The following is a 15740-nucleotide window of genomic DNA, read 5'->3' as shown; positions in this document are numbered from 1 at the left end:
ATACTCTGTATGTGTGTGAGAGAGAGAGATTGCTCACAGTTGTGGAGATATGTCTATAGGGTAAATTCCTAGGACCATGATGGGTCAAAGGATATGCGCACATTAAATCTTAATGATTATTACCAAATTGACTTCCAAAAATGCTGTGCCAATTTTACATATCCAATAATGTTTTGTGAAAATTTTTCTTTTCTAGATTCTCCCCAACACTGAGTGTAATCTTTACACTTTTTAATCTTTACACCTTGAAATGAAAGAGACGTCATAGTTTTCCTTCTTCTATTTTAATTATGAATGATAAATATCAAAGTATTTACATTTTTTTTTGGATGAGTAATAAAGGATACTAATTTCTCTTTGGTCTTTATTCTGAGAAGATACTGTTTAAAAAAGTAGTTTATATAACTTCATCTTCTCTACTTGTAAGAGTGAAATTAAAAGATAAAATTTAGTGTCTGACTTGCTTACATAATAATTTAGCCATGTGACTTACTATTTCCCTCAACTTTTATCCCTAGTGCTCTGCATATGCTGTGACCTTTGAGATGTCATCACGTTTCAATGCAATATTGTTCATTAATGTTCTCTTCCATCAGTATTGAGGAAGTAATTAAAATTATAGAACTAGTTAGTTCACCAGTAAAATGAACCCAAGTATACCCATTCAGTATCTGTTATTGCCAGTCATCTTATTATCTTTTGGCCCACATTCCTTTTGGCCCAATTAGCCATCAGACAGATCTATATATATGCTATTATGCATAAAATAATCACAGCCTGAAACAGTATGGTTAGATTAGCCCAAATTCTTCAGGATTACTTGAAAACTAATTTAAAAGTTCATGCCCTACTTAAAGCTGAATCAGTTACAACATTATCTCCTTATAACAAAGAAAACATATAATAGTGCCATAGTTCAGTAGAATCTTGCTCCAGATGGCCTGAGACTAAGATTGTTATAAAAGTTTTTAGAGTAATTGTGAACAAAGTCCAGGATGGAAAGGCATTTGATTGTATTTCATACCATAAAAGTTTGTCTTGTTGAACCTTAGCCTATTTTGTATTAAAGAAAGCCTATAGGAAAGCAGGAAAATTTGATTACAGGGTCAACTTTTAATTTACATAAAATTCATCCAGCATATTGAATGCTTACTTGGGGTATTGACTTAATTTTGTCATTGTAGAAAAAACATGTTCAAAACCTTCAGAGGCTCTGGCATATTTTACAGAGGTAGAAGAGCAGATATTTTCCCTAATGCTAATTTTATAATTAGCCTTTTTTTTTTCAGATAAAAGTTCAGAAGTCAGGTTTTAATTTAGACTGAAAAAATTGATAAGATTAGTGTTTTTCCAGTGTAAATGGTTTTAATCAATATTTCAAATTCATTAAGGGTATTTATAGGTAATTAAACTGCTGAGAAACTTTTTTTTAATCAGTGTTTTCAAGTATTAGATTAGTATCTTAGTGCATTAATAGAATATTATAGGGTAGGGAGACATTTGTGTGACATTGAAAAGGGAATCTTGATTCCTAGATTCTTTTTATACGTTAGTCAGGTTTCCAAATTTGCACTTCTATATCGTATATTGTAATGTTTCATTTGTTTATAATTTCTTTAAGTGTTTATGTACCATGGATTTTCTCTTCCAAAATGTTTTTGTAGTATTGTGCATTTTCCTATACCAATGATAGGTAGTATGAAATATATGAAGAAATGTAAAAATAAGCTGCATTTAATTTTGCAAATAATAAACTTTTTTCCATTAAAGAGATAGTGTTTTAATCCTTAATTTTAATGTGAAAGACTCATATATTTCTTTTTTCTTTATTTATTTGAGAGAGAGGGAGCATGAACAGGGGGAGGGACAGAGAGAGAGGTAGAGGGAAGAGCAGACTCCCTGCTGAGTGGGGAGCCTGACCTGGGGCTTGATACCAGGATCCCAAGATCATGACCTGAGCTGAAGTCAGATGCCCAACCGACTGAGCCACCCAGGCACCCCAAGATTTATATATTTTTTAAATGTAGGGAAGGGTCTGTCATTCAGACTGATTTTATGATATGGGTAAGGAAAATTAGAAATTAATGTAGGGCAGATAAAAATCTGGAGCATAGCTAAGTAAGGTTTAACTATATACTTTTTATATAGTTAGCAAAAGAGATTATTCTTAAGATGCTGGTTAAGAGGGTTTATTGCTTACCCAGAAGATTTGACCTTATGAATTGACTTATTCTTCTCCAAGGCACTTGAGAGAAAAGACAACGATAGCAGTTACATCTAGAGGCTATTATGGATTGGAGGATGAGAAGGGAACTGCATGTACCTCAACAAGGCGTCGGTCAACACCACGAAGTTTGGCAGGCTTGACAAGTGGAGTTTTTGAATCTATAATGGTTCAAGTTTTGAGACAGGAAGAACAGCTGAGAGCAAAAGAAGAAAAAAGGTAAATGTTAAAAAAAAAAGTCATTTTCAAATTTCTAGGAACTACTTTTCAAAGAGTAGCTGTATAACTTTTGTATGCCCATATCAAATTTTGGGCCCATTTCAGTAGTGTTAACAAAATGCATTGTCACTCAAGTTTGAATTCATAATGAAATAATCACAGTGAAATTTGTTTAAAAATATAGTTTTAAATTTCAGACCAAATTACTTTGAAGCTAAACACAAATTTTTACAAAAGATTTCAGAATGCTTTCTAGATTTCTAGAAGTATTATCAAATGAATTACAAATGAAAATAGAAGTATTGTCAAATTTTAAATTAGAAGAGTTTTATATAGATTAGTATAGCTTTAAAATAGATTCACAGACCTTTAAAATTAGGAGAAACTCCAGAGATTATGTAGTTCAAAATGATACATAGGTCCACCTCTGCCAGTTCCTCCATTGGTATTAATTTTCTGGATAACTCACCCTACCCTGGGCTCATCAGGAAAGAATGTTGTGCTTAATTAGTGTTACCTTCCTAGGGCCTGGGAGCATAGATTAATGGCATTTGTATAACATATTATAACAAAAGAGAGAGGTGATTACTCAAAAAAGACTGGTGATTTTCATAATAAATCTCAGACTCAAACTATATTAGGAGTGATTGCTGATGTAATAGGGAACTGCTAATGCTACTCAAAGACAATTTATAAAATGTCTTTGTTACTTTCATAATAATAAATTTAGCTTGCTTTGATATTTGATTAAAACTCAACCTTGAGACTTTCTCCTACCATACTTTTTATTCTAGTGATTAATTCAGAACCCACTGTGAAATACTTTTTTTTCCTTCTACAAAACCTTATAGAGCTATTCCTGCTAAAGGAAAGGGGATTTTATGAAAAGGGATAAAGATTAATCTGACAGTAGTGTATAATAGATTGAAATAGAGAGAAAATGAAGAAAAGGAAGGCCTGTACGAAGAAAGCTTATAATAGTCTAGATCTTCACTACTGATGACCAGAAATAGGGAGAGAGAGGTCAAATTGTTCTGGGAACAACTAACAAGACTAAGTACTTCCTTAATACTAAGGAGTGACAAAGGAAGAGACAAAAATAAGTCAGGACATAGTTGTAATAATAGTCATAGCAGCAATAAGAAGATAAGAATGATTAACATTTATTGAACATGATTATTTGCCAGGTTTAGCTCAAAGTACCTTATATGTATTTAACATTTATCCTGAAGCACAGAGAGATTAATTAACTTGCCCAAGGTCAGGCAATTTTTGAGTGGTAGTCAAGATTTAAAGGCAGGCATTTTGGCTGTAGAGCTTGTACTCCTAACTAATATGCTGTCCTTTTGACTTGTGAAATGATGGAACTAAGAAAGAAAACAGAAGAGCCTGAACCCATGCTATGAGGAAAGATCAACAAACTGTTTTTAGTAAGTTGTTTAAAGTTGATGAGGGAAAAATTTAAGCATCCCAAGTAGGAATGGATAGTAGGAAACTAGGAATCTAATGGAATCTTTTTCTTTTCTTCAATTTTACATGTTTGTGTGTCCTTGTGTTTAATGTCAAATAGACATAGGTGAATAAGATACGGGCAAAAATCCACCTTAAATGTCTTAGTGACTATGATAATTTCATGGAGCAATATGAATTAAACTTTCTCTTTGGGTTTAGTGTTAACTTTTAATTTTTAAATTATAAATATTTTAAACATGAAGCAAAGAATAAAATTATAATGAAAGTCTCCACGTACCCACTACTCAGCTATTTTTAAAGAAATTAACATACTTAAAACAGGATTCCCTAGATTTCTCCTTTGTCCCCAGAAGAAACCACTATCCTCACTTTCTCATTCCCACGCATTTTATTATCGAATTTTAAGAATTCTGTTGTATATTATGGGTGCAAGTACTTTGTCAGATATATATGTGTTGCAAGTATTTTCTCCTGGTCTTTTGCCTGACTTTTCATTTTCAGTGTTTTTTAAGAAATATAACATTTTAACTTCAGGTTTATTCTTTTGTTTTAATGTTTTGTGCTTTTTATGACCTAAGAAATCTTAACTTACCCAAGATTATGAATTTTCTCCCTTTTTTCCCAGAAATTTCTAAATTTTGTTTTATTTATTAATTTGGAGAGGGAGAGAGAGAGTGGGGGCAGAGGGAGAGGAGAGAGAGAATCCTAAACAGGCGGTGTGCACAACACAGAGCCCACATGGGCTTGATCTCACAACCCTGAGATCATGACCTGAGCCAAAATCAAGAGTTGGACACATAACTGACTGAACCATCCAGGCACTCCTCTAAATTTTATTTTTTATGGTTAGGTCTGTGATTCATTTGAAGTTAATTTTTGTGTGTGGTCTGAAGTAAAGGTGAAGGTTTATTTTTTCCGTATAGACAGTCCGTTGTCCCAGTATCATTTGTTGAAAAAAACCTGTTCTTTCCTTATTAAATTAGATTTGCATCTTTATTGAAAGTCAGTTGAACATATATATTTATGAGTCTGTTTCATTTATCTATAGGTCTGTCGTTAGGCTACTAATACATTGATTTGATTACTATAGCTTTATAGTAAGCTTTGAAATTTGGTAATATGAGTCTTCCAGCTTTGTGTTTTGTTTTTTGTTTTCAAAATTGTTAGCTATACTAGCATCTTCGCATTTCTGTGTGATTTAGATCGTATTATAAACACCTACAAAAAAAAATCTGAGGAAATTTTGATTGAAATTGCATGGAATTTATCAATCAGTTTCTGAATAATTGTAAATTTCTTTCAGTCCATTTTTTAGTTTTCAGTGATTACATTTTCCATATATTTGGTTAACTGTACCCATACATATTTTCATGTTTTTGATGTAACTGTAAGTCATTTTTTAAATTCAATTTACAATTTTTTGTTGCTAACATATAGAAATACAATTAATTTTAGTGTAGGGACCTTTGTCTCTGTACTCTGAATTCTGAAAGATTTTGCTTCATGTAGTTTGAAAGTCTGCTATTGCATGTGTATGTATTTAATGATGCTTACGGTTTTTTGATGCATTGACATCCTTCTGATTATGAGTGTCTCTTTTTATCCCTGATAATATTTCTGACATTATTTAATATTGCATTTTATCTCAACTGTTGGCTTATGAGCTATCATTATTTGAATTTTTTTTTTTTAGTGGCTTCTCTAGGCTTTAGAAGATGTGCTTAACACATTTAACTTCAAATGTTATACTACTTTAAAGGGTACTACTATTTATCTCTTCTCATACTTTGTGCTGTTGTTGTCATTTTACTTCTACAATATGTTATAAACCCCAATGCTGTTATTGTATGTGCTTTAAATAGTTATCTTTTGAAGAAATTTAAGAATGAGGAGAAAAATGTATTTTTTTTTTATTTGAGACAGAGAAGGAGCAGGGAGAGGGGCAGAGGGAAAGGGAGAAGCAGACTCCCCACTGAGCAGGGAGCTTGATGTGGGGCCCAATCCCAGGAACCTGAGATCACAACCTGAGCCGAAGGCAGACGCTTAACCAACTGAGCCACCCAGGCACCTGACAGAAATGTATTTTAAATTTATCTGTACATTTACTCATCCCAGCAGTCTGCCTTCCTTTGTATTGATCCATGACTCCATCTGGTGTTATTTTTCTACTGCCTAAAAAACTTTCTTTAGCATTTCTAATAATGTAGATCTTTCAGAACTTATTTTTTGGTTTGAAAAAAGTTTTTACTTTTCTTTACATTTTGAAGGAGAAAAATCTAGGTTGACTTTGTTTTTCCCCCCTATCAATAATTAAAGGATGGCATAGCTTAACCATACATAATTTTTTAAAGTTTTAATTTAAATTCCAGTTACACATACAGTGTAATATTAGTTTCAGGTGTACAATGTAGTGATTCAACACTTCCATACATCACCCAGCACTCATCACAAGTGCACTCCTAATCCCCATCACCTATTTAACCCATCCCCCACTTCACCTCCCTTCTAGTAACTATCAGTTTGTTCTCTGTAGTTGACAGTCTGTTTCTTGGTTTGTCTCTCTCACTCTTTTTCTTTTCCCTTTGCTTGTTTTGTTTCTTAAATTCCACATATGAGTAAAATCATAAGGTATTTGTCTTTTTTTGACTCACTTCGTTTACCATAATACTGTCTAGCTCTATCCCTGTCCTTGTGAATGGCAAGATTTCTTTCTTTTTTATGTCTGAGTAATATTCCCTTGTATATATACCCCACGTCTTTATCCATAAATTAGTCAGTGGACACTTAGGCTGTTTCCATAATTTGGCTAGTGTAGATAATGCTGGTATAAACATCAGTGTGCATGTATCCCTTTGAATTAGTATTTTTGTATACTTTGGGTAAATACCTACTAGAATAATTGCTGGATCATAGGGTAGTCCTATTTTTAACTTTCTGAGGAACCTCCATACTGTTTTCCAGAGTGGCTGCACCAGTTTGCATTCCCATCAACAGTGCAATAGGGTTCCCTTTTCTCCACATCCTTACCAAAACCTTTTGTTTCTTGTTGTTGATTTTAGCCATTTTGACAGGTGTGAGGTGATATCTCATTGTAGTTTTGATTTGCATTTCCCTAATGATCAGGGTGTGAGGTGATATCTCATTGCAGTTTTGATTTGCATTTCCCTAATGATCAGATGCTGAGCATCTTTTCATGTGTCTGTTGGCTATCTTGATGTCTTCTTTGGAAAATATCTTATCTCTTTTGCCCATTTTTTAAATTGGATTATTTGTTTTTTGGGTGTTGAGTTTCATAAGTGCTTTATATATTTTGGATACTAACCCTTTATCAGCTGTGTTGTTTCCAAATATCTTCTCCCATTCTGTAGGTTGTCTTTCAGTTTTGTTGATGGTTTCCTTCACTGTGCAGAGCTTTTTATTTTCATGTAATCCTAACAGTATATTTTTCCTTTTGTTTACCTTGCCTCAGGAGACATATCTAGAAAGAAGTTGCTATGGCTGATGTCAAAGCCGTTACTGCCTGTGTTCTCTTCTAGGAGTTTTATGGTTTCAGATCTTACATTTAGGTATTTTGAATTTGATTTAGTTTTGCATATGGTATAAGAAAGTGGTCCAGTTTCATTCTTTTGCATGTTGCTGTCCAGTTTTCCCAACACCATTTGTTGAAGAGATTGCACTTTTTCCCATTGGATATTCTTTCCTGCTTTATCGAGGATTAATTGACCATGTAAGTTTGGGTCCATTTCTGGGTTGCCTAGTCTGTTCTGTTTGATCTATGTGTTTACTTTTACGACAGTACCATACTGTTTTGATCACTATAACTTTATGATATAACTTGAAATCCAGAATTGTGATGCCTCCAGCATTCCTTTTCTTTTTCAAGGTTGCTTTGGCTATTCAGAGTCTTTTGTCATTCCATACAAATTTTAGGATTCTTTGTTCCAGCTCTGTGAAAAATGCCAGTGTTATTTTGATAGGGATTGCACTGAATCTGTAGATAGTTTTGGGTAGTATAGACATTTTAATAATATTTGTACTTCCAATCCATGAGCCTGGAATGTCTCTCCATCTCTTTGTGTCATCTCCACTTTCTTTCACCATTGTTTTATAGTTTGCAGAGTACAGGTTTTTACCTCTTTGGTTAGGTTTATTCCTAAGTATCTTACGGTTTTTGGTGCAATTGTAAATGGAACTGATACCTTAATTTCTCTTTCTGCTGCTGCATCACTGGCATATAGAAATGCAACAGATTTCTGTATGTTGATTTTGTGTCCTGTGACTTTACTGAATTGGTCTATCAGTTCTAGTAGTTTTTCAGTGAGTCTTTTGGGTTTTCTATATCTTATCTGCAAATAGTGAAAGTTTGACTTACTCCTTTCTGATCTGAATTCCTTTAATTTCTTTTCATTGTCTGATTGCTGTGGCTAGGACTTCCAGTAGTATGTTGAATAGAAGTGGTGAGATTGGACATCTCTGTCTTGTTCCTGACAGTAGAGGAAAAGTTCTCAGTTTTTCCGCAGTTAAGATGATATTAGCTGTGGGTTTTTCATGTATAGCCTTTGTTATGTTAGATATGTTCTCTCTAAATTTACTTTATTGAGGTCTTTTTATCATGAATGGATGTTGTACTTTGTCAGATGCTTTTTCTACATCTATTGAAATGATCATATGGTTCTTATTCTTTGTTTTATTGATGTGTTGTATGAAGTTGATTGACTTGTGAATATAGAACCACCCTTGCAACCCTGGAATATATCCCACTTGATCATGGTGGATGATTTTTTTAATGTATTGTTGAATTTGCTTTGGTAGTATTTTGCTGATAATTTTTGCATTTGTCTTCATCAACGATATTGGCTTATAGTTCTCTTTTTTTAATGATATCTGTCTGGTTTTGGAATCAGGGTAATGCTGGCCTCAGAGAATGAATTTGAAAGTTTTCCTTCCTTCTCTTACTTTTTGGAATTGTTTGAGAAGAATAGGTATTAACTCTTCTTTAAATGTTTGGTAGAATTCCCTTGGGAAGCCATCTGGCCCTGGACTTCTGTTTATTGGGACTTGTTTCAGTAGTGATTCTATTTCTTTGCTGACTACTGGTCTATTCAAGCATTCTCTTTCTTCCTGTTTCACTTTTGGTAGTTTATACATTTCTAGGAATTTATCCACTTCTTCTAGATTGCCTAATTTGTTGGCATATAGTTTTTCAAAACATTTTCTTAGAACTCTATTTCTCTGTTGTTGGTTGTTATATCTCCTCTCTCATTGGTGATTTTAATTATTTGGGTCCTTTCCCTTTTCTTTTTGATAAGTCTGGCTAGAGGTTTATCAGTTTTATTATTTTTTTTCAAAGAAGCAGCTCCTGGTTTTATAGATCTATTGTTTTTTTTTTAGTTTCTATACTATTTATTTCTGTCCTAATTTTTATTATTTTCCTTCCTTCTGCTGACTTTAGGCTTCATTTGTTCTTTTTCTAGCTCCTTTCAGTGTAAGCGTAGGTTGTTTATTTGGGATTTTTCCTTCTTCTTGAGGAAGACCTGTATTGCCATACACACACAGAAACACACACACACACACACACACACACACACACACACACACACACACTTTTCTCTTAGGACTGCTTTTGTTGCATCCAAATGATTCTGGACTTTTCTGTTTTGATTTTCATTTATTTCCATGTATTTTTTTTTCTTTGATGTCCTTGTTGACCCATTCATTGTTTAGTAACATGTTGTTTAACCTCCATGTATTTGTGGTCTCTCCAGATTTTTTTTTATTAACATATAATGTATTATTTGTTTCGGGGGTGCAGGCCTGTGATTCATCAGTCTTACACAATTAACAGCGCTCACCATAGCACGTACCCGTCCCAGTGTCCATCACCCAGCCACCCTATCCCTCCCACCCCCATCCCTTCCAGCAACCCTCAGTTTGTTTCCTGATTTTAAGAGTCCCTTATGGTTTGTCTTCCTCCCTGGTTTCATCTTGTTTCATTTCTTCCTCCCTTCCCCTATGATTCTTTGTCTTGTTTCTCAAATTCCTCGTATCAGTGAGATCATATGATAATTGTCTTTCTCTGATTGATATATTTCGCTTAGCATAATATCTGTAGTTCCATCTATGCAAATGGCAAGATTTCATTTTTGTTGATGGCTGCATATACTCCATTGTATATATATATATATCACATCTTCTTTATCCATTCATCTCTTGGTAGACATCTGGTCTCTTTCCATGGTTTGGCTATTGTGGACATTGCTGCTATAAACATTGGGGTGCACGTGCCCCTTCGGATCACTACATTTGTGTCTTTAGAGTAAATACACAGTAGGACAATTACTGGGTCATAGGGTAACTCTATATTCAACTTTTCAAGGAGCCTCCATACTGTTTTCCAGAGTGGCTGCACCAGCTTGCATTCCCTCCAGCAGTATAGTAGGATGCTTTCTACGCATCCTTGCCAACATCTGTCATTTCCTGACATGTTAATTTTAGCCATTCTGACTGGTGTGAAGTGGTATCTAATTGAGGTTTTGATTTGTATTTTCCTGATGCTGAGTGAAGTTGAACACTTCTTTATGTGTCTGTTGGCCATTTGGATGTCTTATTTGCAGAAATGTCTGTTCATGACTTCTGCCCATTTCTTGATTGGATTAATTATTCTCTGGGTGTTAAGTTTGGTAAGTTTCTTTACAAATTTTGGATACTAGCCCTTTATCTGATATGTCATTTGTAAATATCTTTTCCCATTTTGTTGGATGCCTTTTGGTTTTGTTGACTCTTTCCTTTGCTGTGCAAAGGCTTTTAATCTTGATAAATTGCCAATAGTTCATTTTTGCCCTTGCTTCCCCTTGCCTTTGGTGATGTTTCCAGGAAGAAGTTCCTGCAGCTGAGGTCGAAGAGGTTGCTGCCTGTGTTCTCCTTTAGGATTTTGATGGATTCCCATCTCACATTTAGGTCTTTCATCCATTTTGAGTCTATGTTTGTGTGTGGTGTAAGGAAATGGTCCAGTTTCATTCTTCTGCATGTGGCTGTCCAATTTTCCCAACACCATTTGTTGAAGAGACTGTCTTTTTTCCACTGGACATTCCTGCTTTGTCGAAGATTATTTGACCATAGAGTTGAGAGTCCATTTCTGGGTTTTCTATTATGTTTCATTGATCTATGTGTCTGTTTTTGTGCCCGTACCATCCTGTCTTGGTGACTACAGCTTTGTAATAGAGCTTGGAGTCTGGGATTGTGATGCCACCAGCTTTGGTTTTCGTTTACAATATTTCTCTATTTCCCTTATGATCAGGAACACGTCAAGGATACCCACTTTCGCCACTGTTGTTCAACATAGTACTAGAAGTCCTAGCAACAGCAATCAGACAACAAAAAGAAATAAAAGGTATTCATATTGGCAAAGAAGAAGTCAAAACTCTCTCTCTTCGCAGATGACATACTTTATGTGGAAAATACAAAAGACTCCACCACCAGATTACTAGAACGCATATAGCAATTCAGAAATGTGGCAGGAAACAAAATCAATGCACAGAAATCAGTTGCTTTCTTACACACTAACAATGCAACTGTAGAAAGAGAAATTAGAGAAACAATTCCATTTACAATAGCACCAAAAACCGTAAGATACCTCAGAATAAACCTAACTAAAGCGGTAAAGGATCTATACTCTAGGAACGACAGAACATTCATGAAGAAAATTGAAGAAGGCACAAAAATAGGGAAGAACATTCCATGCTCATGGATCAGAAGAATAAACGTTAAAATATCTATGCTACCCAAAGCAGTCTATACCTTCAGTGCCATCCAGATCAAAATTCCAATGACATTTTTCAAAGTGCTGGAACAAACCATCCTAAAATTTGTATGGAATCAGAAAAGACACCGAATCGCCAAGGAAATGTTGAAAAAAAAAAAGCTGGGGGCATCACGTTGCCTGATTTCAAACCATGTTACAGAGCTGTGATCACCAAGACAGCATAGTACTGGCACAAAAGAAGACATATAGACCAATGGAAGAAAATAGAGAGCCCAGATATGGACCCTCAACTCTATTGTCAAATAATCTTTGACAAAGCAGGAAAAAATGCAAATGCAATAGAAAAAAGACAGCCTCTTCAATAAATGGTGCTGGGAAAATTGGTCAGATAAATACAGAAGAATGAAACTCGACCATTCTCTAACACCATACACAAAGAGAAACTCAAAATGGATGAAAGACCTCAATATGAGACAGGAATCCATCTCCTAGAGGAGAACACAGGCAGTAACCTCTTCGACCTCAGCTGCAGCAACTTCTTTTAAGATACATCTTCAAAGGCAAGTGAAACAAAAGCAAAAATGAACTTTTGGGACTTCATCAAGATAAAGAGCTTCTGCATAGCAAAAGAAACAGTCAATAAAACAAGGAGGCAGATATTTGCAAATGACACTACAGATAAAGGGCTTTTATCCAAGATCTATAAAGAACTTCTCAAACTCAACACCCCCCACCAAAAAAAAAATAAGTCAAAAAATGGGCAGAAGAATGAACAGACACTTCTCTGAAGAAGACGTACAAATGGCTAACAGACACAGGAAAAAATGTTCATCATCATTAGCCATCAGTGAAAATCAAATTAAAACCACATTGAGATACCACCTTACACCAGTTAGAATGCCAAAAATTGACAGGGAAAGAAACAACAAATGTTGGAGAGGCTGTGGAGAAAGGGGAACCCTCTTACACTATTGGTGGGAATGCAAGTTAGTACAGCCACTTGGGAAAACAGTGTGGAGGTGCCCCAAGAAATTACAAATAGAGCTACCCTATAACCCAGCAAATGCACTCCTGGGTATTTATCCCAACAACCCAGATATAGTGAAAAGAAGGGCCATATGCACCCAATGTTCATAGCAGCAGTGTCCACAATAGCCAAACCTTGGAAAGAGCGAAGATGCCCTTCAACAGATGAATAGATAAAGAAGATGTGGTCCATATATACCATGGAGTATTATTCAGCCATCAGAAAGGATGAATACCCAACTTTTGCATCAACATGGATGGGACTGGAGGAGATTATGCTACGTGAAATAAGTCAAGCAAAGTCAATTATCATATGGTTTCACTTATTTGTAGAACATAAGGAATAGCATGGAGGACATTAGAAGGAAGGGGAAAATGAAGGGGGGGGAGTCGGAAGAAGAGACTCTGGACTCTGAGAAACAAAGAGGGTTTTAGAGGGCAGGAGGTGGGGGATGGGTTAACCCGGTGATGGGTATTAAGGAGGGTACCTACTGCATGAAGCACTGGGTGTTACATGAAGACAATGGATCGTGGATCACCACATCAAAAACTAATGATGTACTGTATGGTGACTAACATAACATAATAAAATAAAATTTAAAAAAAAGCAAAAATTAACTTTTGGGACTTCTTCAAGATAAAAATCTTCTGCACAGCAAAGGAAACAGTCAACAAAACAAAGAGGCAACCCACAGAATGGGAGAAGATTTTTGCAAATGACACTACAAAGGCCTGATATCCAAGATCTATAAAGAACTTCTCAAACTCAACACCCAAAAAACAAATAATCAAGTCAAAAAATGGCCAGAAGGTATGAACAGACACTTCTCCAAAGAAGACATAGAAATGGCTAACAGACACATGAAAAAATGTTCATCATCATTAGCCCTCAGGGAAATTCAAATCAAAACCACATTGAGATACCACCTTACACCAGTTAGAATGGCAAAAATTGACAAGGAAGAAACAACAAATGTTGGAGAGGTTGTGGAGAAAGGGGAACCCTCTTACACTGTTGGTGGGAATGCAAGTTGGTACAGCTACTTCAGAAAACAAGTGTGGAGGTTCCTGAAAAATTAAAAATAGAGCTACTCTATGACCCAGCAATTGCACTCCTGGGTATTTACCCCAAAGACAGAGATGTAGTAAGTAAAAAAAAGGGCCATATGCACCCCAATGTTCATAGCAGCAATGTCCGCAATAGCCAAACTGTGGAAAGAGCTGAGATGCCCTTCAGCAGATGAATGGATAAAGAAGATGTGGTCCATATAGATTAGAGAGGATGAATACCCAACTTTTACATCAACATGGATGGGACTGGAGGAGATTATGCTAAGTGAAATAAGTCAAGCAGAGAAAGTCAATTATCATATGGTTTCACTTATTTGTGGAATATAAGGAATAGCATGGAGGACATTAGGAGAAGGAAGGGAAAAATGAAGGGGGCAAATTGGAGGGGGAGATGGAACATGAGAGATTATGGACTGAGAAATAACTGAGGGTTCTAGAGGGGAGTGGTTGGGGGGATGGGTTAGCCTGGTGATAGGTATTGAAGAGGGCAGGTACTGCATGTAGCACTGGGTGTTATACGAAAACAATGAGTCAAGGAACACTACATTGAAAACTAATGATGTACTGTATGGTGACTAACATAACATAATAAAATAAAACTAAAACCATTCCTCTGGGAATTTGGGGTCTTTTCTGTTTTCATACAAATTTTTGGATTATTTGTTCCATTTCTTTGAAAAAAGTTGATGGTATTTTGATAAGGGATTGCATTGAATGTGTAGATTGCTCTTGGCAGCATAGACATTTAACTGTTTATTCTTCCAGTCCATGAACATGGAAAGTTTTTCCATCTTTTTGTGTTCAATTTCTTTCATAAGTATGCTGTAGTTTCTAGAGTATAGATCCTTTACCTCTTTGGTTAGGTTTATTCTAGGTATCTTATGGTCTTTGGTGCTATTATAAATGGAATTGATTCCTTAATTTCTCTTTCTTCAGTCATTGTTAGTTTATAGAAATGCCATTGATTTCTGTGCATTGATTTTGTATCCTTCCACATTGGTGAATTGCTGTATGAGTTCTAGTAACTTGGGGATGGGGTCTTTTGTGTTTTCCACATAAAGTATAATATCATCTGCAAAGGGTGAGAGTTTGACTTCATCTTTGCTGATTCGGATGCCTTTTATTTCTTTTTGTTTTCTGATTGCTGAGACTAGGACTTCTACTATGTTGAATAGCAGTGGTGATAGCGGACATCCTTGTTGTGTTCCTGATCTTAGGGGAAAAGCTCTCAGTTTTCCCCCATTGCTGTGGGTTTTTCATAGATGGCTTTTATGCCATAGATATATACCTCAATATCATAAACTATCCCTACAATGTGAAGAGTTTTCATCAACAACGGACGCTGTACTTTGTGAAATCCTTTTCTGCATCTATTGAGAATATCATACAGTTTTTGTTCTTTCTATTATTAATGTGTTGTATCACATTGATTGATTTGCGGTTGTTGAACCAACCTTGCAGTCCCACTTGAATGTGGTGAATAATCCTTTCACTGTACTGTTGGATCCTATTGGCTAGTATTTTGGTGAGGATTTTTGCATCCATGTTCATCAGGGATATTGGTCTGTACTTCTCCTTTTTGATGGGGTCTTTAACTGGTTTGGGGATCAAGGTAATGCTGGCCCCATAAAACGAGTTTGGAAGTTTTCCTTCCATTTCTATTTTTTGGAACAGTTTCAGAAGAATAGGTATTAATTCTTCTTTAAATGTTTGGTAGCATTCCGCTGGGAAGCCGTCTGCCCCTGGGCTCTTGTTTGTTGGGAGATTTTTGATGACTGCTTCAATTTCCTTACTGGTTATGGGTCTGTTCAGGTTTTCTATTTCTTCCTGATTCAGTTTTGGTAGTTTATATGTCTCTAGGAATGCATCCATTTCTTCCAGGTTATCTAATTTGCTGGCATATAGCTGCTCATAATATGTTCTTATAATTGTTTGTATTTCTTTGGTGTTGGGTGTGATCTCTCC

At 35.4% G+C, this 15740-nt stretch overlaps 1 protein-coding gene across 1 annotated transcript in view; it reads left to right on the top strand.

Annotated features, from left to right (window-relative positions):
* The first annotated feature begins 2231 nt into the window (after nucleotides 1–2231).
* The window catches only part of BRD10 (bromodomain containing 10), a 124128-nt gene continuing 110619 nt past the window's right edge, over nucleotides 2232–15740 (top strand). The window contains exon 1 of the mRNA XM_028107248.2: nucleotides 2232–2443. Within this exon, the coding sequence (XP_027963049.2) occupies nucleotides 2391–2443 (53 nt within the window). The 5' untranslated portion in view covers nucleotides 2232–2390. The remainder of the gene's footprint in view (nucleotides 2444–15740) is intronic.

This window comes from Eumetopias jubatus, unplaced genomic scaffold (assembly GCF_037043125.1).
Source record: "Eumetopias jubatus isolate StellerSeaLion01/CBP00866 unplaced genomic scaffold, mEumJub1_p1.0 scaffold_15, whole genome shotgun sequence".
Taxonomy (NCBI): Eukaryota; Metazoa; Chordata; class Mammalia; order Carnivora; family Otariidae; genus Eumetopias; species Eumetopias jubatus.
Note: the sequence above shows the minus strand (reverse complement) of the source record. Positions and strands in the feature narration are given on the sequence as shown.